The sequence below is a fragment of the Miniopterus schreibersii genome, assembly GCF_964146895.1.
Source record: "Miniopterus schreibersii genome assembly, chromosome: 4".
NCBI classification, from domain to species: Eukaryota; Metazoa; Chordata; class Mammalia; order Chiroptera; family Miniopteridae; genus Miniopterus; species Miniopterus schreibersii.
Window position 1 is genome coordinate 74,105,542 of NC_138105.1, and position 23,091 is coordinate 74,128,632.

A 23,091-nucleotide genomic window follows, 5' to 3' on the forward strand; every position below is an offset into this window, starting at 1 on the left:
GGTGCCGTACAAACGCCCCCTGGACCAGGCGCGCGAGGAGTTCGGGCCCTTCTCCGGCCTGGGCCGCTCGCCAATGTCGCCTCCCGGGACCGAGAAGAAACGTGATTCTCTCTCTCACTCTGCCGGCCAAGGGACCCACAAACAGCACCCCGAACTCCGGACCCCGCGCCCCGAGGCCCAGACGCCTAGCTAAGGGCGCGCGAGGCCGCCCTGCGCCCCGACGTCCCAGACGGGCGCACATGCCCCGCGCCGCTCACCTGGCTGGCGCGGTAGGTCTCGAAGGCCCTCAGGGCACTGTCAGTGAGCTTCACGTGAAACACGGACACCTTGCTGCCGTCGCTAACCCGCCCGCACGAGAGCCCGTAGCTCCTATCCTCCTTCAGCGCCGCCATCTTGCGACCATTGCTACCCGGCCCCGCTTCCCTGCTCCAGAGCGGGCGCGCCAGCTACGCCCCGCCCCGCCGCCTGCTAACGTGCTACATTATTCATGACGCGCTGCCCACACCGCCTACCACCGACGCCACACGGCCTGTCGACGTGCTGCATTATTCATGACACAAGGCTGGCCACGCCCCCTGCGAGCCGGTGGAGCCCGTCACTGTCCCGATATCCTGCATATTCATGAAGCCTGCCTGACCCACCTCCGGGGCGCACTTCCGCTCCCGGACTCCGCCTGGACACGCGCACGTCTCCACGACTGGCTCATATGTGTTATTCTTTGACTCAGCTAGGCGCGTCTAAGTCCCGCCCCACCGGCCACTGACGTAATGTATTATTTATGAGGTCTCTTCAAGCCAGTCTTTGGCTTCGGTGGAGTCACAGTGAGAGAGTAGAGGGGGCGGGGCCGGTGCAAAACACGTGGAGGGCGGAGTCAGCGGCTGGCCAGGAAGGTAGGCGTGGCCATGCAAACCAAGGGAGTTGAATGCTGAGGTTGCTCTGGTGGGCTTTAAGGTGGGTTTAAGGTAGGAAGATGGGATTCTCCCCGGCCCCCCACCCCTGCAGCTTTTAGGGAATTAGGGGAGCTGGTGAATTTTGCTCATGATAAAAGTAGACTTTTAGCCCTACTGGCTCAGTGTATACAGCCTCAGCTTGCAGACTGAAGGGTCCCGGGTTCAATTTCAGCCAAGGGCAGGTACCTTGGTTGCAGGCTTGATCCCCAGCCCTGGTCCAGGCTGTGGAAGAGGTAACCAATCACATCAATGTTTCTGTTTCTCTCTCTCTCTCACTGAAAAGCAATGGAAAAAATATCCTCAGGTATTAAAAATAAAATGTGTAAAATCCAGCGGCATTTAGTAATTCACAATGCTGTGCAGCCACTACGACTATCTAATTCCAGAACATGTTAATTACCCCAAAAGGAAACTCCATACCAAGTCACTCCCCATGTTCCCTCCCCAGCCCCTGGCAACCACTGACCTACTTTCTGCGCCTATGGATTTGCTAATTCTGGTTGCTAATTCTGGATATTTCCTATCCATAGAATCATACATGTGACCTTGTCTGGCTTCTCTTACCATTGTTTTTGTGCTTCAATCCATCCTGTAGCCTGTCAGTGCTTCATTCCTTTTTATGGCCAAGTAATATTCCATTGTGTGGATTGACCATTGTTTATCCATCATCTGTTGATAGACATTTGGGTTGTTCCCACTTTTTCACTATTATGAACAGAGCTGCTGTAAACATTCATGTAGAAGTTTTTGTGTGGACAGATGTTTTCCCTTCTCTTGGGTCTTTACCTAGGAATGAAACTGCTAGGTCATTCTATGTTTAACTTTTGGAGGACCTATCAGACTGTATATTCCATAGAAACTGTGCCATTTTATCAAGCTCCCATTTTACAGGTGGGGAAATGAGGCTGAAAACAGGTGCTCGCTTGCTCAGGAATCCTCCTGGGTTCCTGGGCCTCCTGACCTATGGAGAGCTCTGGAATCATTTTCTTTCTCTCTTTAATCTAATTACAGATGGTGGTCATAGGATGAAGATTTTGAGGTAAGAGAGGAAGGTGAAGTTCAGAGACCTTCTGTATGTCCCTGCCCAAGTGATCTTGTTAGTTCTGCCCACCACTGCCAGGCCAGCACTATCTAATCCATTTATTCCCCTGACCATGAACTGCTGAGGCTCTGTGCTCAGTGCTTGGCACCCACAACTGCCTTTGAGGATAGATAAAATGGTTTGGGCCCAGCAGCCAGATGAGGAAACTGAGGCTTGGAGAAGTTAAGAGAATTAGCAACACTGCAGCCATGGGCTGTACTGCTTGGTAACCAGGATTTCTCCATTTTACATTCACTACCCTAGAGCCTTCCAACAGGACCCCAGGAAAATAGAAGAATCACCAGGCATTGGTATGGTTTCCAAAAGTCACTAAGAACTAAGTCACCCAAGAAATTGAAAGCTAGTTCATCACCTTGGGATAGCCCCTTGACACATACACTACCTAGCAAGCTCACTGCAGAATCTCTAGCCTTTATACTGGCTATGCTGCTGCTGCCCAGACACCGGGCTCTCAGCTCACTATACTACAGACCCCTGTAATTGTTGGTCTCAAAGAAGCCCCCAGTTAGGTCCCATCAGGGTCTGTTTTCAGTTAACAGAAACAAGACAGGATGGGGTAACAGGTATAGGGGGGCATGAACTCCTATGGAGTTCACTGCTGGGCACTCTAAGCACATTATTCCAGTAAGACTGGTCTGCTGTGGCCCAAAAGGAGACACCCCAACCCCCCACCCCCACCTGGCTCTGGCCCAGCCCTAAGTGGCAGTGAAAGTAGGCTCAAGAGCCAGCAGAATGCAGGGTGGGAGACTTTATTTCACTTGGGGGGGTGGGTAGCCTGGACAGAGGGCAGCAGGCTAGGCAGGAGGGGCTGGCAATTGGACAGGAAGTGGATGGGGAAGGGCTGCCCTGAGGCCCTGGGAAGGAGAAACTGAGGCAGGCCCCTGTTGAGACCTAGCCCAGGGAGGGAGTGGGGGGGTAGGAATTGGGTCTGGAGGAATAAGGGCCCCCTCCTTCCCAGCTGGACATGGGGCCTGGGCCCTGCCTCATTTTCCTCCTACAGGGCCTCAGTTCCTCCTGCTCACTGGGCCAGGCGACCCTCAAACCTCACTGTCCCTGCCCCAGAGGAGGGGGCTAGGCCAGAAAGGGTAGTGGACAGGGAGCCTGGGAGAGTTAGGGAGCGCGGGGTGGGGTTCACGGTGCTCAGAAGGGGTAGCGGCCACCTGGGCAGTCAGTTCCTGGCAGCGATGACCACAGAGAGCGCCACGCCCCCCAGGGCAACAGCAGTTGCTCCAAACAGCCACTTCCATGGGATGGACTGTAGATAAAAGGGAGGAAGGAGGAGGCTGGAGAGCAGTCAAGACTGATATCTTGGGCCTCAGGTACCAACAAGGTCCACACAGGCCTTCCAGCAAGCCATTGCCTAAGCATGCATTTCCTGCCTCCCGGCAAACTCCTACACATGCATCAAAGCTCAAGCCAAATCTCCCCTCCTCTGGGATACCTCCCTTTCCCCTCTGGAAGAGCCATCACTCCCCACCCCAAACTCTACAGATTGTGTTCTGCCTTCTGCTTTGACTCAGGTCACATAGGGCTAGGGCCTGTGTCCCCAGCATGGTCCAGCACAGCCCAGGTGACAAGGACATCAATGTTTGCAAAATGAAAACACTCCCTTTACGTGGTCTACCCTGCCCCTCCACAAAGAGCCTCCCTGCCCACTGACCCCAGCTCACCCAGGCACCCTTGCCAGGACACTTGGCAGGAAGCCGGCTGGGGTTGCCCAGCATTTTCCGGTACAGGGCGGTCTCTGTGCTCCGCTGGGCTGCGTGCTTTTTCACTAGCTTCGAGAGCTCCGCATGGATCGTCTGGGAGAGGTGGGTGGCAGTTGGCCTAAGAGCATGCCATGGCAGCAGCCAACATGACCGCCATTGCTAGCACTCTGCTTTTCTGGTGCCCTGGGTTACTCTGGGACTGGGACCACTGGAACATGAGGGTTTCATCTACCACTCTCTGGGCATCAGCAAAGTGGGGACTGCCATTTCCATGTCTCTAAAGAGCCCATGGACAGAGCAGAGCACAAGGCTCTGGGAGGAAAGCTGGGGACACTGGCACTGGCCCAGCTGGCGGTACCCTTTGCTTCTGGAACCCCTAGTTCAGGATGAGCCTATGTAGGGGTAATGAGGTTCTCCGCAAGCTGGTTGGGGCACTTCAGCCACCTACCCCCTGCCCAGGTAGACAAACAGGGAAAGCCACAGCAAGAAAAACAAAGGAGAGATGACAGGAGGGACTTCCCAGACATGCCTTAAGGCAAGTCCCCAAACCACCTCCATTCTGCTCACCTTGTTGGAAGGTTCCAGCTTCAGGGCTGCCCTCAGAATGGGGATGGCCTCACTGTACTCCCCTTGCTGGGCCAGCACCTGTGAGAGGAAGTACGTGGCATCACTCTGGACCCACACTAGGCCATGCTTTCTTTCATGAAACCCAGCCCCACTAGGCTCCTGGCCACCCTGACAAGTCCCAAATCTATCCCCAGGGGTCCAGTTACTTTATGCTGCTCTCCTGAACCCTTAGACTCTAAGAGCGCCCCACTGAATTCACTGTTGTACCCCTGACCTTCTCTTTTCCTGAGTGTTTGTCTTGGCTTGTACACAAGACCTGATTACCCTCTTCACCTACTCTTTCCTCACCACCTTGACTGGACATTTCCAAGATAAATGATTCAGAACCAGCATGTGCCTCAAGCCAGCCAATGAGATCCAGCCTGAAATATGCTGATGCCACTGGGAATCCAATTGTTAAGTGGCAAGGATGCAAGCCTGGAGTTTTTTGGGGGGGCAGGAACAAGCATCTTGGTTACTCCCAAGAGAAGAGCCTGCCTGAGAGAGAAACCCCCACAGTAGACAGACACAGCATTCCCACAACACTGCTAACACCTGAATCCAGCCCTGCCTGAATCCAGCCACACTGTACTTGCCAGTGTCACAAACCATCAATTCCTCCTTTTGCTCAAATCTGTTTGAGTGGGTTTCTGTCATCTCCAACCAGCAAATCCAAATGTGTGAGCTACATGAGCAGACAGCCCCATGGCCCCAAGAGGATTATAAACCCTTGAAAAAAAGGAATACCATCATCTTTCTCTCCACATTTCTGTGCATAACTCTACCCATAGCAAGTGCTTAAAAAATGCTGGCTGGAGGGAGACCCTGCTCAAGTCTCTCATAAACATGCTAGGTCACCCAGTGCTTGCTTGCACCTCAGTTTTGTTTACTGCTAAAAGGTGCTGGAAAAATCCCCCTGTTCTTCCCCATCTAAGGTTGCTGTGAAGATGAAAAGATGGAGACAAAAGCAATTAAGGTCAAACCCATGCAGACCAAATTCTCTATGTTACACCAGCACCTACTGTGTGCCCAGCCCTCTTTGCAGGGTGGGTTAAAGATTTAGCAGTGAGTGAGACAAACGAAATCCCCATATCCTAGCAGAGGAGATAGACAAGAGGTTTGATACTTCCATGTGCTGAGGGCAACATGGGAAATATGAAGATGGGAAGGGGTTGTGGGGGGCAGCAGGGAGGGCTTCCCAAAGAGGCGACATCAAAGCGAAGATCTTAAGAAGACGAGGGAAGAACCCATGGGGGTACCTGGGCTATGAATGTCTTGGCCAGAGGGAATTGCCTGTACAAAGGCATTGAGGTAAGGAGGCTGAATAGGATGGAGAAGCAAGAGGTGAGGTGGAAGGTGACAGCAGGAGAAGGAAGATCAGAAGGCTCAAAGCCCCAAGGGCTGCAATGAGAACTTGGCTTTTGCTCTGAAGGACATGGGAGCCACAGAGAATGTATGCAATGAGCAGTCACCATTGGGCCACAGGACAGGGTGTGGGAGCCTAAGATTTGGATTCATGTCTAACCTCAGTCAATGAACTGCTGTGTGACTCAAATCACACCTCTGCACCTGTCTGGGCCTTAGTTTATCTATCTGTAGCCCAGAGAGCTTATCTGGCTGATGCCTATGCCCTTTTCAAATCCTGGCTTCAGGACCAGTCCCACTGGTCTAGGCCAGGGGAGCCAGCCTGCCACCTGTGCCTATGGCCTGTGGCCTACCCACCCATGGCCTACCTTGCCCTTGCGGAAGAGTGCCTTGATGTTGTCAGGCTGGTGCTCAAGCACAAGGCTACAAGAGCGCAATGCAGCCCGGTAGTGGTCTAGCTTCAGCTGCGAGGCTGCCAGGTTGTTCAGACACTTCACCTTCAGCTGCAGGAGCTGCTCCTCTTCCTCAAATGTCATGTCCACTGTGGGGGGACAGTGCTCAACTGTGGCAGTCGTTACCACACCACCAGCCCCTCACAACTACCTGCCCACTACATGACCTGGGCCAAGGCCCACCCCTCTGCACCTGGTGTTAGAGGAGACTTGGGAGGGGTCCCAGGCATGGGAAGTTGCTCCTCAAGGGACCTGAGGCCTCCCTGGTTTCAGTCTCCCCATCTCTAACACAGGCCAAGACTATTCCATCCTCAGGGCACTGCCAAATCGGAGCCTAAGTGAAGCAGAGGCTTAACCACACATGTGGAATGATACCATCTGCAGTCACCCACGCCCCCACATATACCTGTGTCCTGTGACATCTCATGGATCTGGGATTTACCACAGGGCTGGAGTGGGCCCTAGCCTAAAGGTTAGGGACAGTTGAGCATCTATCCATATTCTGGAATATTCCATAACACTCTTGAGTCTCAGGCCCTCTATGGCTTAAGGTTTCTGGCAATAGCAGATGCCTTTGCAGAGGAGGGGGGTGGATTTCACCAGGCGGTCACCTTTGGCGCTGGAGGTGATGGCCTTGATGGCGAGGTCATAGGAGTTGGCAGCCAGCACGAAGTCAGCCCGCTGGTAGTGAGCATTGCCGCACTCCCGCTTCCGGTTGGCCAGTGCCACACGTTCCTGCCCTGTGAGCATCTCCAGGTCAGGTCCATCCACAGCTGTCTTCAGGGTCACCTCCAGGCACAGGGCCGCATGAGGGGGAATATATGGGCTCCTGCTGGGGGATAGGGTGCAGGGAACACTCAGACCTGGCAGCCACCATGACGGCACTCCAGACACACTGGGCAAGCTTGGGAGCAGGAAGAAAAGGATCCAAGTCCTAGCGCTGGCCCTACTCAGTAAAACACAAGGACTCTTTCCACCCTTGAGCTATGACTTGGTGAGTCACATACTTACCTCCTCCCTACCTCAATAGGGACCCCTGCAGCAGCAGGTTCTCACCTGCCCTGGGGACCATAGCAGTACTTGGAATCAGCAGTGACCATAGCCGTCTCCCCCACATCCATGAGCGGGATGCTGAGATCCAGGGCCTGGGTATGCAAAGGTATGAGGGTTAGGTGGGTCCAGATGCAGCCCACCCAGCCATCAACACCTCCACCTCCATCACACCCTCCATTCCACCTTTGCCCCATCCCAGACTGCCCAGACCCCAACCAACTCTCACCTGAATGACATCACAGTCACCCAGGGTGAACACCAGCTCTGGCTCCTCCTGCACCCGTGTGCCATTCTCCAGTGACGTCTGCAGTTGCACTGTGACCACTTGGCCCTTGGCCGGGCGACTTGAGCCAGGTGGACCTGGGACCAGTGTCTTCTTCCTCAACAGCCCATTCCCTGCCAGGGACCAAGGAGAAGCAGTCTGTCACCAGGTGGCTCACCAGGTGGGCACCTGCTCTCCAAGCCCCTTCCTCCCCCAACCCCTACCAGCTCCACCCATCCTGAGAGTGGCCCAGCACCAGGGGATAAGTTGAGCTTCTTCGAAAGGCTGCTCTGCCACTTACTGGGCAGGTAACCCCACACCTTTGGGCTTCAGTGTCCCAGTAGTCTATAATATACCACTGGTCAGGAATATACCGTAAGTCTGAGTGGATTCTAATCTAAAGGTTAGGGACAGGGAGATATCTATTCATATCCTGGAATAGTCTATAATGTTCCAAATTTGTGTGCTGCTCCCCAACTTGTTCATGCCCCCACATCCAGCCTAAGAACCAGTGATCTAGTGGATCTTGGGGGACCCTGTGTGTTGAGATTTCAGGGTTCTAATGGTAGATACGCTGACAGGGTCACAATCAAGCACTGCCTCTCATAGGGAGAACTTTGGGCATTCTCAATGCCTCAGTTTCCTTGTATAGAAGCCTGAATTCTGACCTCAGGACATAGCTGATTGTGAATATAAATGAACAAAGCCAGCCTCCTGCTCAGAGGAGGAACAGGGAAGCTCCTAGTATCAGTAAAGAGAAGCCTCTATATTAGAAGACTCTAACACAGCCAAAGAGGCTCTGTAACCTTGGGCAAGCGCCCTCACCTATCTGAGCCTCAGTTTCCCCATCTGTAAAACGTGGGTATGGTAGGACTTACATCACAGGGTTGTTTGAGGATAAAGTAAGATGTTGCACAGGCCTGACACAGAACCTGTGGGCAGTGAATATTACCTGGTGTTATTTTTAGTAGTAGTGACGTTTTTATCAGCAGTGGAGGTAACATTAATAACAATGCTGTTTTATCAGCATTAGTATTATTTTACACTATTGGTTTGGTGCCAGTATAAATGGTAGTAGGAACAATGACGTTTGACTATTATTTGTGTGGCACTAACATTATTTAACATATTAGATATCAGTATTAGTAGCAATACGTTTCTCTAGCTTCCAGAGTTGCTGTGATGGGGTCCATGGTGGGGACATGTGTGTGGATTCCCCAAGTCCTTTCTTGAAGGACTTCTCTGAGCAATTAGAACACTAATGAAAACCGTGAACTGGACAGAGGAATGAACAACAAATTGGGGTGTTCCCCAGGTCTATGTGATCTCAGGACACATTTTTCAAGGGACAGGCACTTGTCAGGCAAAAGCCAAGAAAAGAAGCTGAGCCCGGATGGTGTGTTCAGTGGTTGAGCATCAACCCGTGAACTAGGAGATCACGGTTTCATTCCAGGTCAGAGAACATTCCCAGGGTACGGGCTCAGTGCCCAGTAGGGGGCATGCAGGAGACTGCCAATCAATGATTCTCTCTTATTGATGTTTCTATCGCTCTATACCTCTCCTTTCCTCTCTCTGAAGTCAACAAAAACATATTTTAAAAAAGAAAAGCAATTGTGGAGGTTGGGAGCTTCTGGCGCCCGGCATGCTTGCTGTGTGGCCCTGGACAGGTGACTCAGCCTCTCTGAGCTGGTGTGTGTGTGTGTGTGTGTGTGAAAGAAAACAATGAAAGGGCTTCATAGACATGAAACATCCCAAGTAGCTCCCTGTGCTGTGTCTGGCAATCACCGTGGTTACCACATATTTTACTTCCAACCTACTTCATGGCAGAGGTGGGGAAATGAGGCTCAGGAGGAGAAAGCTTGGGCAAAGGTCACTCCTGAACTGTAGCTGTCTGGGTAACCCTGTGGGTCAACCCTAGTCACCCCTGCACCTTACCCAGGATGTCCAGCCACTCGTCCGGGGCTGGAGCAGGCTCAGGCTCAGGCTCCATGGCAGCCAGGAACTCTCGGGCCAGGGCCCCTGGCTGTTCGGTCTCCTCCAGTGGGGGCTGTCCCATGTCCTCTAGTGGTCGCACCTCACTCAGGTTCTCTTCCTCTTCCTCCTCGCCCTCTGTATCTTCCACCCCATCCAGCACTTCGAAGTCCTCAAGCGGTGGGACCCCAGCAGGAGGTGGGGCGGCAGGCTCAGAGTCCACGGCAGAGGGCTCAGCACAGGATGCCATGTTGCTGGGGAGATGGGAACTGGCCCTGGTGGAGGGAATGGATGGGGGTAAGAATCCCACCCAGCCCCTCAATCCACCTGTACCTGTACATCATTCTCCGCACTGTGGGCCACTTGCTATCTGACTCAGGGGCTCCAGGCCTGTTTCCTCATCTGCATAGTGGATAGAGCAACAACCCTGGCTTGTCCAGAGAATTTAAGGACCCAAGCATCAAGCCCTGGGCATCAGGCTCAAACACAGTTAGCTATTATTAGAGCTAAATAATATTTAATATTTATAAACACCCCAGGAAGTAGGAAACATACCCCCACATTTTGCAGAAAAGGAAACTGAGGCCCAAAGGAGCAAAGCTATTTGCCCAAGGTTAAACAATAAGCCAACTGCAGGGGCAGGATTTGAACCTGGGGTTTTATCTGATTAAATGTCCAGAGGAGATGCTGGGTGGTTTTTAAGTGGACAATCCCTGAGGTCTTGGGGAGACTATTTTTAGAGCCCAAGAGAAGGAGAATTAAATCTTTACCAGGGCTCCCCATCTTCAGCTGCCCCTTCTCCTAAGGGGAGCCCCCTGCTAACTTCCCACCACCCAAAAACCCCAAGCCTTTTTCTTCCATACTCTGAACCTAAACGACACCAAAGACCGGGGCCCAAACTCTTCCTGGGAACCTCTCCTCAGGCCTCCTGACTACCCTCCCAAAGTGACCTGTATAGGAGTGGTGGAGATCCCCACAGCATTCTACATCCTCTTCCTTGGGCCATCAAGGACTACCCCCCTACCCTAGGCCCCAAGCTCGGAGGTGGTACAGCCGTCATTCTAACCCACAGCATCCTCCAGCCCTCCCCAACCCTCACCTGCCTGCTCTTCAAAGCTCGGGCCCCCTTATCTAAGACCCTCCCAGCCCCCACCCCCACAATCCCCTTTGCCCGCACAAATCGCCCTCCCCCCACCCCAGCCACCGCTCCCAGCCCAGGCCAGCGAACCCCACAGCAGTCCTATCGCCGCGCAAACATCCCAATGTTCCCAGACGCCCCCTCCTGATCCCATAACACCCTACGGCCTTCAAACGCCCCTCGCCCGGGCCTGGCCCTCCATCAGCTCCTCACCCAGGCCCCCAACGCCCCACGCTTGTTTGACGCCACTAGGCTGAGTCCTCGACCCTTCGAGCCCCTCAAGCGCCCCGGGTCCTGCACACCTCTGCCAGCAGAGCCCCCCAGCACTCCCCGTACCTCCTGGGCCCCTAACCCCGCTGCCCCCGCCTAGCCGCGCCCCCTTGGGCACTGGGACCCCCAGCACACCCGAGCTCGCCTCCCCCGCGGCCCTTCGCCCCGCCCATCGGCTGCAGCCCCCGCCGCGCCGGCCCCCGACCGGCCTAGGCCGGGCCAGCGCTCCCGGCCGGCGCTGCCCTGCGAGCGCCCCGGGACACGTGCCTGCGGCTCCGGGACCCCAGCTTGGGGTCCTGCGCCCCCCTCCCCGCCCCCAGCCGCGGCCGCCGCGCCTCGGGAACTAGGCTCGGGCGCCCGGCCCCGCCCCCACCGCACCCATTGGCCACTGCCGCCAAGACTACAGCTCCTATTGGCCCAAGTGCATATCCGTCTCGGGCTCAGGCACCGCCCCCTTCCTGCTTGTATCCGCGAGACGTTCTTAAAGGGGCAGAGGCCGCCCTAGGACCGGGGTGGTGGAGGTGGGGGTGCACTGGGGGGAGTCTGGCGGGCGGCCGGAGGCAACCGGCTCTGAACCAGTACATTTGCGGGTCAGCGCGGTGCAGCCTGCCTTATTCACCGCTCCGGTCTGAGCTTCATACTGTCCATCTGCGAAATGGGGATGAATACCCCAATCCATGCACTCTCACCTTGGGGGCTCTTCTGATTGGCAGAGACTTGCCCAAGGGTACACGGAACCCCAGCTGCCCTGCGTGGTCTGTCTAATCCCCGGAAGGTTGCCTGGTGCATACTGGAGTTGCTCAGTAATGTCTAGGTGAGCGACTGAGTGAGCAAGACCGCTGAGGGTAGTTCCTCCTCCCTGCACCCTCTGCCATTTGATGATAAAGGTGCCCACCCCCCGGGAGAAGGTGGCTGCCTCGATTAGATGGGTTTTTATGGATCTTGTTTTGAAAGGGAGGGCACTTACTCCTCCTCGCTCTATTTTCTTTCCTTCCCAGCAGTTACCCCCTTCCAGAATGATCTTGTTCTTTTGCTTCTGACCCCCTCACCCATACCTGCTTCTTCCTGGAAGGAATTTTGCTTCTTTTGTCCTCCCGTTTTCTTTAATGATGCCTAGAACCATTAACGAATAATTAAATAAATGAGTGAGACACTGACTGGCTTTGAAAGTAGCCAACACTGGAAGAGGTAACTGGCTTTGGGTGGCAACTGACTTGTTAGATCAGAGCTTGGAGGTCACCTCCTAGAGGAAACCCTCCCAGACCTCCCCAAGACAAGGCCAGGTGCCCAGATTGGCGGTTTTCTAGCGTGATGAACCTCCACTGCCTAACTGACTTCTGTCTGTGCTATCACTTGGCCTTACCTCTACTTCACCCACTAGACCGGAAGACCCCTAAAATCTGGGAAGGGCCTGTAGTTGGTCTCATTGTTTTAGCCCTGAGGCCTACACAGTGCATGAAATAAGAGGTGTGTGTGTGTGGGGGGGGGTGACTTGGGGGAAAATCATTGTGGAAGGAAGGAAGCAGGCTGGCCAGCCAGAAGAGGTGGGAGGGCAGCAGGGTATGTCACAGAGACTGGAGGAACTGTAGTAAATAATACTAATACATAAACAACAACAAATAAAAATATATAAACTAATAACAGCAACAATTATAACAATAATAATGGCTGACACTCAGCTATCACAGGTGTAGGCAAACACTCTACATGTATTTAATCCTCATTTAGCCTTATGAGACAAATACTCTGATATTTGGAATCCACATCATTGGCTGCATAGAGTTGCAATCTTCATATCTTCCTGGTTAAAGGAATTGTGATTGTTATGATGTGCCTTTGTTTTCTGATATTAAGATTGCACACCTGTTCTCTTGATTCATGTTTTAAAGGCTCCATCCTTTTCTACCCCTTATCTTCCATATTTCTGTAGCCTTATGTTGTACACGTGTCTCTTGTAAGCGGTATAGAGCTAGGTTTTGTTTTCTGATCCAGTCTGCCCATCTTTGTCTATTAACTGGGGCAACTGGTCTCTTTACATTTAATAGTTATGGACATATTTGGACTTAATCTGCCTTCTCATGTGTTTCTTCTCTTTCCTACCTTCTTTATGCTCCTTTTCTCTCTCTTACCTTATTTATTTATATTGCCCCTGTCCCTCCCTCTGTTGTCTTCTTTAGGATTGGATGCATATATTTTGGTAAGACTCTTATTATCCTCATTCTACAGATAGGGAAACTAAGGTACAGAGACGGTAATTATCTTGGTCAAGGTAACAGTGATGAAGGGCACATTGGGCCAAGTCTCGTTCCCTACTGACCTTCTATTCTAACAGGGAGCTGGATACTGCACAAACAATAATGTAGATAAATATCTAATTTCAGCTATGATGAGTGCTATGTAGGAAATAAAACTGAAAAAAGTGGCAGAGAAAGGATTCGAGTCCCCAGACTTAGGCCTTCCCACCACCAATGTCCCTATCACTGGGCTGTTTCGTTCACTTCCCACCCTCTCCTTCAAACGCACAAAGGAGGAACATATTTTTTCTCGTCTCCACTCCACTGTGCACAAAACATTTGGGACTGGCCAAGTCCCTTTTGGCCTCAATGTACAGCCCCACCCCCTTCTAGGACCCTCATAAATGTTTCCTGGCCTCTAACAGAGCCCAAGAGACCCATTGAAAAGCTTGATTTATCCAGTCTGGGTGTCTTCTGCTGCAGCCTGCACACACAGCCATGGTTTCCCTTTTCCCAGGAGCCCCCCCCCCAACTGGACTTCTGTCAGCAATGGCTGCTATCTAATTCACTGAGCTCCACAGCTCTTACAAAGATCAAGTCCTATGTGTTTTCCCAGCATGCTGCCTTTGCTCCTGTGATTTCCTTAGCACTGAATGAATGTCAACACCTAGAGAACTCCTAATCCTACCTCAAAATTCCATCCAGATATACTTGCTTCCTTATACTGAAAATGTATCCCACTCTTCAGGTTCCTCCAGCTTTGAGTTTCTCCTCCCTCTAGGCCAGGACTGTTGCATTCGAAGTTGGAAGTGTATGTGTCAGACTCTGTCTCTCTTTGTCCTCCAGGGCTAGGCAGGGACTGAGTACTCTCTAGATCCCCAGAATATGGGCCACATGGAGATGAGGTGGCTAAAGGGTTTAAAACTGTTTGTTAAACAATATATAAGAGTCCTGGTCCTCATTAACTTTTCAGTGAATGAAGGCAGCAGAATGTGGGGGTAATAATACAGTTCACCAAGTGCTTACAGTGGGCCAAAACTGTTGATCACTTACATGCATGATTTCATAAAGTTAAGACACTTGCCAGAGGCCATCCAACTAGGATGTGACAGAATTGGAAATTAGAACTCAGATATGTCCAATTCCAGGGCTCTTAAGAGTCTTCTATGTTCCCAAGGACATGTGTTATCTCCTAAGCTTTCAACACCTTAAGAGGCAGATGCTGTGATCACCCAGGCTCACAGTTAACAAACTGAGAACCAGAAACATTATAATGTAACGTACACACATTGTAAGACCTCAACTAATGGTAATGAATTGTTAACATTTATTGAATAATTACTGTTTGCCCCATTTTGCTCATGATTTTCAGCATATATACAAGGGGACAGATATAGTAGTAAATATAGATGTGTGTATGCATGGGTTAGTAGACATATAAATCTAACTCTGACAGCTGAGAGAGTAGTGAGCACACTGAACACTTAGAGCTTGGTTTCTAAATACCAGTCTCTAAGAAAAGGAACCAGTCTCCTTGGAGAAATGACCGATTCCAAGGATATTCCAAAGCAAGCAAGGAAAAAGTAAGAAAGTGCTCAGAGAAAGTTGGAGACATATTAAAAGGATATAGGGGCTAACTTAAAGGAGCAGCAAAATAATATAGAAATTATAACACAGAATAAAAAATACTCATTGGTTCATAGTGATATAAATATGTGACTAAATTCATAATTGGAGAATGGACAGATCTTGTTTACAATAGAATTCCAATAAAAAACCCCCCAGAAAATAACCATTACACAAACATTATAGTAATAATTGTTGCCAGCAAGAGCCATGGATAGATGCTAAAAGTAATGGGTGAAAAAATGTTTTTTAAAATGTTAAAACAAAAACCTAGGGTATTTGCATGGTCTCAAGTATCTCCCCATAAGATACTTATAAATAGCAAAGGCTAAAATAGTAACTTGATAGTTGATAAACTGGGAAGACACTGCCCTAAGCAAGTCATCAGTCAACATCGCGTGCCTCCTGATATGATGCACTGAGAACACAACATCGCTTCTATGAGATTCCTGCGCAAACTCCTTAACTTCAGTCTAATCCTGAGGAAACTGGATAAACCCATATTGATAGGTATTCTACAAAATCAGTAGTCTTCAAAAGTATTACGGTCATAAAAAATTAGGAAAGACTGGGAACTGTGGAGGAGTCTAAAAGAGGTAACTAAATGGCGATCCTGGAGCAGAAAAAAGATCAGCAAAAGCAGAGCAGGGATTTTTGAGCCCAGATGTGTCTGATTCCCAGCCTGGAAAGCAGGACACCTGGGTCTGGATCGACCACAGGCAACTCAAGTATTGTATGACCTTGGGGTTTTGCCTGACGTTCTCAGACCTGTCTTACTAACTCTAAAATGGGATGTTTTTCAGCCTCCTCCACCCCCTCCTGCTCTGCGTTGGAGCTCCAGCTTTGGAAGCTACGCAGGCGCAATAGGGACTGCTTGATTGGCTATGCATTGTGACGCATACACGAACGGGAGCTGCGTATGAGCCCCACCTCTTCCTGCCGCGCCTTCCTGTACCCACGTAGGTCTCGGGCTTGTCACGGCCCCGCGAGCTCCTACGCACGGTGCGTGGTGACGTCACGGAGACGCGAGCGCCATCCCGGAAGCGCGAGCAAGGCCGCCAGATGTGCAGGTGCCGCTGCCACCGACGCCTGGGCCGAGTTCGGGGTGGGGCCGGGGCCGCCGGGACCGCTGGGGAGCCAGGCCAGGTCGGGCGCGGCCCCCGGGCTGTCGCGGGGTGGGGCGTGCCACTGGACACATCTGGGCACCACTCCTGTACACAGGCCTCAGTTTCCCTGTCTGTTCCGTGGATCCGGGTCCGGGGTGCGGGAGCTGGGGTCGCCTGTGTTCAGACGGTAGTGTCTTTGCCCTGCGTAGGCCTCAGTTTCCCCTCTTTGCAGGGGCGGGGATATGTGAGCCCCGCCCCCACTCCGGGGTTTTGCTAAACTTGGGCAAATTCTTTTCTGTTAAATGACCTGGGTGGAATCGCAGCGCCTTTATTCCTCGCTTTTGACCTTGGGCGACGGTGACCACCCCTGTGAGCCTTAGTTGCCCTCGGAGAGGAATGATAGTGTCTGTCTTGTAGGAGTAATTGTGGATTAAATTTACTCATACTCTTGGAAGCACCCGGGAGGCCCTTCTCAAAATCTTAATTCCCACGCCCCTTCCTAGGACTTCTTTACATTCCCCTTGGAGAAACAGCCTACTCTGAGTTCAGCTTCTTATCACTGTTGGTTTCAGTTCCCACAGACAGCACTGAGAGTTTCTGATTCTTTGTTATCGTTTTCTGGATGAGAAAACTGATTCAGGGAGATGACATGACTCTCCCAAGGTCACACTGCTTCCCTCTCTGCGTGTTTCCCTCATATTTGGAGCAGGGCCTAGAGCCCTTGTTGGGTCATTTCCATCCCTATGTGTTCCAGACTAGCTGTTAGTCAGGGAAGCCTTCCTGAGAGAAGCAGCTGGGAGTGGAGAGGTGTGCCTTGAATCCCTCACATCTGGGAGCCAGAGACAGGAGAGAGCCCTACTTTGAAGCGGTACCATTTCCTGCAGGTCCATATCCTGCACCTGCCAAGCTTTAGCTATGGGCTTCCCGCCACATGGCTCTGCCCTTTGAGCCCAAGTATCCTCTTTGTACATGATCATGCTCTTTTTGAAATATGGAGACTGTATGCCCGTACCTGGCACATTGTAGGAGCTGAGCTCAATAAATAGTGATATTGGCAGAGGGGCAGGACTTCACCAGGTGTGGCAGCTAATTTCCAGAGGCGGGTAGGAGCTGCAACCTGCTAGCCAGATTCAGGGCACAAATACTCTTGGCCTCCATGGTGTTTGGGGGGGGGGGGAGGAGTATTATTTGCTAACATTTGTAAATGAGGCTATTTCACAGAAAGAAAGAAAAATCCCTATTTCCATTTTTTTCCTGGAAAAAAATCAGAAGTCTGGCAGGAAGCAGCTGCTTTAAGAAGTCACTGTGCTGTCACGGGAAGATACTGAACACCTGTGAAGATTCACACCTTTGTAGATCCTGTGTACTGTGGGCATTTGAGTTGTGACTCGGGTTCACTGACTGTGTGACAATGGCCCAGTGCCTTAGTCTCCGAACTTCAGTTTTCTCACATATTAATAAGGGTAACAGTTCCCCTGTGTAAAGTTGGTACCTTGTTTAGCTTAAAGGTGGTGCTCAGTAAAGAGGAGAGAGGAGTAAGTGGAACCTGAAAGCCCTTCCTGATCCATGTGTGAATCTTTACCAATGGCAAGTGGGCCTTTCTGTTGGCCATTAAATGTGCGGGCCCCAGAACCAAGCTATGTCACGATTCTGGGTTTTTCCTGAAGTCCCCCACCAGGAGGGTCAGTGCTAAAACTGTGGCCTTTCCTGTCCTGGCCTGATCCAGGAAGCCCCCACCCACTGCAATGGTTATCTGTTCCAGGGAAGCTGAGAGCCGCAGAGCCATCTGGGTTGCTGGGGCCCACAGCCTGGCTAAAATGCTTGGCTTTAATCTGCTGTTAAAATTTTAGCATCAGAACAGAGTTTAAAAGGTCTTGTTTGCCTCTGCCAAATGAAGTTCTGGTGATCCTTTGTTATGAGCCAGGTTCTGGGCCGGGCACTGGAGACAGCAGTAAGCAAGAGAGACACGCCTTGACTCTCTTGGAGCTGATATCACTGTGGGATGGACAGGCAAACAGGTCAACTAAGATAATTTCAGGTAGAGATGAGCCAGTGAAGCAATTAAAAAAGTGAAGTGTTAAGAGTGACCAGAGTAGGGGTAGCCATCAAGGACTTCCTGGGAGAGGAGACCTTGGGAGGTGGTGATGATCTGAGGGGGCAGCCATGCATTTTCTGCCAGTGGGGACAACAGGTGCACAGGCCCTGAAGAGGGAATGGGCAAAGGTGTGGGGTGAGAAAGGTTGGTAGGAGGAGGTGGGCAGATCTGTGCAGGTGGAAGGTGCCAGTGGCCTTGGGCATACTGAGAGTGGGTGCTAGAGAGGGGAAATGGGATTCTGATGTACTTGGGTGCAAGTTATAAATATGACCTCCTGGAGTTCTCAAAAACCCTGAATTCCCAAGATGACAACACTAAGGCTCAGGTGGCATGACCGACTCACTTTCAAGCAGCCTGTGGGGTTCCCAGCCCCTTCTCTGTGTCCCATCTTCCCAAGTGCTTGATTCAGACTGAAGACTTTCTTCCTGCCTGTTTCAGGCAGCAGAGGAGGAGGAAGAGATGGACCCCCCGGCCTCGGCCTCGAGGGTCTTCTGCAGTCGCATCCTGAGCATGGTGAACGTGGATGATGTCAACGCCATCATCCTGGCGCAGAAGAACATGTGAGTAGTGGCCAATGGCCCTGGGCCCAGGCATGGGAAGAATTCCAGCCAGCATTCTTGCCCTGCCCTTCCCTACCTCAGCCCCACACTCGTGATAAAATGAAGGAAATGAGCAAATCTGCTGGCTTGCTCCAAAGTAAACTTTTTCATGGCCTGGAGGTGAGGCCTTGGCACAGGAAACAGAGCATTAGGGTAGTTTCGCAGCTGCAGATGGCTTGACAGAGGCTGCAGCAGCTCCTGTCCCAAGGCCTAGGGTGGGAGAGTTGGGAGGATAGGAAGGGGCTGCTGGGGGATATAAGGGAGCTGGTGGGCTTCCCTGCTGGGAGCCTGGTGTCTCAGAGCTCCTAGTGTCTCTTGGAGGGGCTGTGAATGCCCTTTTGCCCTCTCTGGGGCTTGGCACCATGTTCACTGCAGCCCCATTCTAATTCTGGCCTGACCTTTGGGGAAGAAGGGCTGACACAATCTTGGGGTGAAGCACAGCTTCCTCGGGGCTCATTTTTGTGTCTTTAAGATGAAGGTTCTTCCATTTGACACAGCATGAATCCTTATTTTCTCGCCCTGTGACAGGGTTGCCTGGTATGTCTGGGTATCAGCAATACCCATCTTGCTCCTAGTTCTTTATGTCAGATTCAGAACTGGCCCTGGGGAATTCCTAACATGAGGGGAGACAAAACCAGACACAAATCTTCTCAGCCCCATGGTATCAGGGCTGGGCCAGAGAAACCACCTGGGAGCCAGAGGAGTCAGGGGAGTCTGCGAGGGAAGGTGAAGGCTACATGAGAAGGGCACACTTGAGAAGGGTTTTGAAGGCTAAATAGCAGTTTTCTAGGTGGCTCAATAATCAGGTAGAGCTTTGTAGGACAAGGGAACGGCACATGCAAAGGTCATGGAACAGGAAAGGGCTTTAGCATGCTCAGTTAGCAGAGCCCTGGAGGCTGATCGGAGACATTGGTGCCCTCTCTCTACTAATAGGCTGGACCGCTTTGAGAAGACCAACGAGATGCTGGTGAACTTCAACAACCTATCAAGCGCCCGCCTGCAACAGATGAGCGAGCGCTTCCTGCACCACACGAAGACCCTGATGGACATGAAGCGGGACCTGGACAGCATCTTCCGCAGGATCAGGTAGGTATTTGGCTTCACTGGCCTCTGCTTCCTCCTCCGAGCCTCAGATCCTCCCCTCTTCAGTAGGGCCCAGCTCCACATAACAGTAATGAGGAGATCCAGCTTGCTTGTTTTACAACGCTTCATTACACACTTAGCATCCAAGATCTGAACTCTGGGATAAAAATCTCAAAGTTTCTGAATTTAAATTTTATTTATCTTTTGAAAAGTGCAACATAGCACCAGACACATGATGCATAAAAGGCAGGCAGAGAGCCAACAGTAAAAGGCCAGCCTCCTGCCCCTCTACCCAGGTCTTCTCTCAAGAGGCAAATCAGATTGCTGAGTTTTATGGTGTGGGTAGTCAGCTTTTCCCGCCTTCCCTGATCTGCTCATTGGGCCTCAGCCTGGCTCCCACACAGACATTCTCACAGAGTGTGCCCACACCAAGGGCAGGAGTTCTGCAGGGCTGAATGCCTGGGCCTCCCCCCAGCCTGGGAGCACAGTGTCACAAGCAGTGAGGGGGAGGCTCCCACCACCCACCCAGCCAGAGCTGACAGCAAGGGTTGCTAGCCTACATGTGGCCCAGCCCATCTGCTCAAGGGGATCAGCCTGTGTGCCTTCCCTTCCCCCACAGGACGCTGAAAGGGAAGCTGGCCAGGCAGTACCCAGAGGCCTTCAGCCGTAAGTGTCACCCAGGGTTCCTGTGCCCCATGTCTGGTCTCTGCAACCCATGGATGCCACTGTCCTCAGCCCAGGGCGAGCTTTCAGAAGGTCACCTCAGGGGCTGGTGGGCAGTAGGCCCAAAGAGTTCTAGAGCAGGGGTGGGGGTGCTAGTTTGGCCTTCTTGGCAACCTAAGGAGCCAGTGCTGGGACCAGGGTTCAGTTCCCTCTCTGGGGGGAGGTTGCAGGGGAAACATGGACAAGAATGGTAGCAATCCTTGCCCCAGTGAATGCCACATACCCTTATGAGCAGGCTGTTACCCATAACCACTTGTGAGGTGGAAGTTGTGAGTATCCCCATTTTACATGGTGAAACTGAGGCCCAGAGGGGCACCTGATTGTCAGAGAAAGCACAGTGTTCCCTTAAACTAAACCTCAGTTTACCCCATGTGCTGAATGGGCCAACAGCTCCCACCCCATGGTTGCTGACAGTCAGACGTAGAGGCAGTGCTGTCGTCATCAGCCTGTTTATCAAGCAGGGAGCTGAGGCAAGGGCAGGTGAGAGACCTAGCTCAGGTGACAGTCTAAGGCAGAGCCAGGCCCAGGCTTGCTCCCAGGACCCATATCGGCCTGACCCACAGAACTTGAGTCCTTACCTTACCTCATCTTGAAGGAAGGTCTCTCACCTGCCTGGGTCTCAGTTCCCTCTTCTGTAAAATGGGTAAAGTCATGCCCCATGGGGGGGGTGCTGTCAGTGGATCATAGGCCCAGTTCATCCCTTATCACAGTGACTAAGCCAACTCGTGGGCCACCTTCCCCCAGATGTCCCGGAAGCATCCCTTCTGGAGGACGATGATGAAGACCCCATCCCGCCCAGCACCACGACCACCATCGCCACCTCGGAACAGAGCACAGGCTCCTGTGACACCAGCCCAGACACCATCTCACCTTCCCTCAGCCCTGGCTTCGAGGACCTATCCCAGGTTCGGCCTGACTCCCCTGCCATCAATGGCTGCAGCCAGACGGATGACAAGGAGATCCTGGGCCAGTAGCCCTGTTCCCAGGCATGCCGAGAGATCACAGGGCTCTCCAGGGCTCTGAGGTGGCAGTGGATAACCTGCCTGGAGATGGTCAGCTTTGCCACCCTATTCTGTCATCCAGGGCACCCTGGGGGACAAGGCTCCCTCCCAGGGTTGTGGAATTCTCGGGAATCTATCATTCTCATTCCTTCCTCACTAAGAGTATCTCTCTCCAGAAGACTCTGCAAGGCCAGGGGATGAGCAGCCACATGAAGTTGTTGGGCTGGGCACAAGGAATCTTTTCCAGAGCCAGGCCTGAGGTGTGCTCTGAACAACACTTAAAGGTTCCCAAAGACAAAAGCCAGATGTCCCGTTTTAGCACCCGTCAGGATCTCCTTGAGGTGGAGAAGCACTATCATGTCTCAGTTCACCACACCCCACTCCTGCACCTACTAATTCTGGTCTCCCTATCCCTTCCTCCAATGAAAGTATTAAATACTTTCTCTAGTCAGTATCTCAAGGAGGTTTCTGAAACAGTTGTAGAAAGCTCAAGACCATCCATTCAGCCCCAAGCGTGATAAGGCCTATGTTTCTCTGACCAGAGATGTGAACCCTGAGGGCCCTGCAGACCTCTCCCAGGGCCTCCATGAAGCCGAGCCACCTTGGAAAACAGAATTTAACAGAATATTTTTGTAGCCGATGTTTACAGATGCTGTTGGGAAGTTATCAATAAAAAGACTAAAAAGAGAAGGGTGTACCTAGCAGTGGCTTCCTTCCATCCTTGGGTCATCAGCTTAGAAGGGGGACAAGTGCTGGATATGGGACAGGATGGGGCGCAGTGAGCCAGGCACCACTGAGCTAGAAATATGTGGCTGCCCTTGATGGGAGTCTCAGGTGGCAGCAGCCATAATAACCCAGGTTCCTATAACCATTGCTCACAACACTGTTCCTTTACCTCAGGGATTTTCAACCTTTTTCATCTCATGGCACATATAAACTAATTACTAAAATTCTGCAAGCCTGGCCTGCTTGGCTCAGTGGCTGAGCATCAACCCATGAACCAGGAGGCCAAGGTTCGATTCCTGGTCAGGGCACATGCCCAGGTTGTGGGCTTGATGCCCAGTAAGGGGCATGCAGGAGGCAGCTGATCAATGACTCTCTCTCATCACTGATGTTTCTATCTCCCCCTCTTCCATCAATCAATAAAAACATTAAAAAAATAAAATTCTATTGCACAGCGAAATATTTTTTGCAGATATGACAAAAAAAAGATATAATTTTGATTAACAGAGAACGGCTGTTACGGTGGCTGTTGTCATTTTTTAATTTGACAAGGGAAATGAGGTCAGTGCCCCTGACTAAATAGTCAAGTATTGCCTGTTTTAAAAATTCTTGTGGCACACTGGTTGAAAATTGCTGCCTTGCCTCCTTGAATGACTCCTCCAGATCTCAGTGGCAGGCTAGGCTCCTCAGGGAACTGAGCTGGGTCCCCTTCCCCATTAGAAACTCAAACGGTCAGCTCTGCCACCCTATTCTGTCATCCAGAGCACCTAGTTAATCCCTCATCACAGTGACTAGGGAAGCACTTAGGAACTATATTATTAAAGGCATCTTCCCAGACCGGAAGAGTGTCTGCTTTTGCCTGGTCCACAGGGGCGCTGTGAAGAGTTCAAGTAAATAAAAAGGTATGCTGCCAAACCCAAAAGTAACTTCTAGGTCCTCACTTCTTTCACGTCCCTGCCACTTTTTAGCCATCCAGGAGTTTCCTGGGTCCCACCTCATTTTCCTTCTCTCTCTTTTTTGTTT

The 23,091-nt window shown here is 51.8% G+C and overlaps 3 protein-coding genes across 7 annotated transcripts in view; 1 reads left to right on the forward strand and 2 right to left on the reverse strand.

Moving 5' to 3' along the window:
- The window catches only part of ELL (elongation factor for RNA polymerase II), a 60,577-nt gene extending 60,144 nt beyond the window's left edge, over positions 1-433 (reverse strand). Inside the window, exon 1 of the mRNA XM_081134915.1 lies at positions 258-433. Coding sequence (XP_080991041.1) covers positions 258-392 — 135 coding nt within the window. The 5' untranslated portion in view covers positions 393-433. The remainder of the gene's footprint in view (positions 1-257) is intronic.
- A 2,352-nt stretch (positions 434-2,785) lies between these two features.
- Positions 2,786-11,237, reverse strand: FKBP8 (FKBP prolyl isomerase 8). Of its 4 annotated transcripts, none has more exons than XM_081134918.1 (9): positions 11,146-11,237; positions 9,435-9,745; positions 7,464-7,633; positions 7,241-7,329; positions 6,796-7,016; positions 6,101-6,273; positions 4,329-4,406; positions 3,723-3,854; positions 2,786-3,307 (listed from the first exon to the last, which is right to left on the reverse strand). In XM_081134918.1, exons 2-9 carry the CDS (start codon positions 9,718-9,720, stop codon positions 3,221-3,223), a joined length of 1,236 nt encoding a protein of 411 aa, XP_080991044.1. In that variant the 5' UTR covers positions 9,721-9,745; positions 11,146-11,237; the 3' UTR covers positions 2,786-3,220. The 4 variants fall into 4 exon arrangements, with proteins under 4 accessions (XP_080991044.1, XP_080991045.1, XP_080991043.1 ...); XM_081134919.1 differs by having other exon boundaries at positions 6,796-7,013; positions 11,146-11,227; XM_081134917.1 differs by lacking the exon at positions 11,146-11,237 and adding an exon at positions 11,014-11,102 and having other exon boundaries at positions 6,796-7,013.
- A 4,444-nt stretch (positions 11,238-15,681) lies between these two features.
- KXD1 (KxDL motif containing 1) lies at positions 15,682-22,499 on the forward strand. Of its 2 annotated transcripts, none has more exons than XM_081134952.1 (5): positions 15,682-15,808; positions 18,378-18,499; positions 19,472-19,624; positions 20,241-20,287; positions 21,089-22,499. In XM_081134952.1, exons 2-5 carry the CDS (start codon positions 18,399-18,401, stop codon positions 21,316-21,318), a joined length of 531 nt encoding a protein of 176 aa, XP_080991078.1. In that variant the 5' UTR covers positions 15,682-15,808; positions 18,378-18,398; the 3' UTR covers positions 21,319-22,499. The 2 variants fall into 2 exon arrangements, with proteins under 2 accessions (XP_080991078.1, XP_080991079.1); XM_081134953.1 differs by having other exon boundaries at positions 15,716-15,884; positions 21,089-22,486.
- The last annotated feature ends 592 nt before the right edge of the window (positions 22,500-23,091 follow it).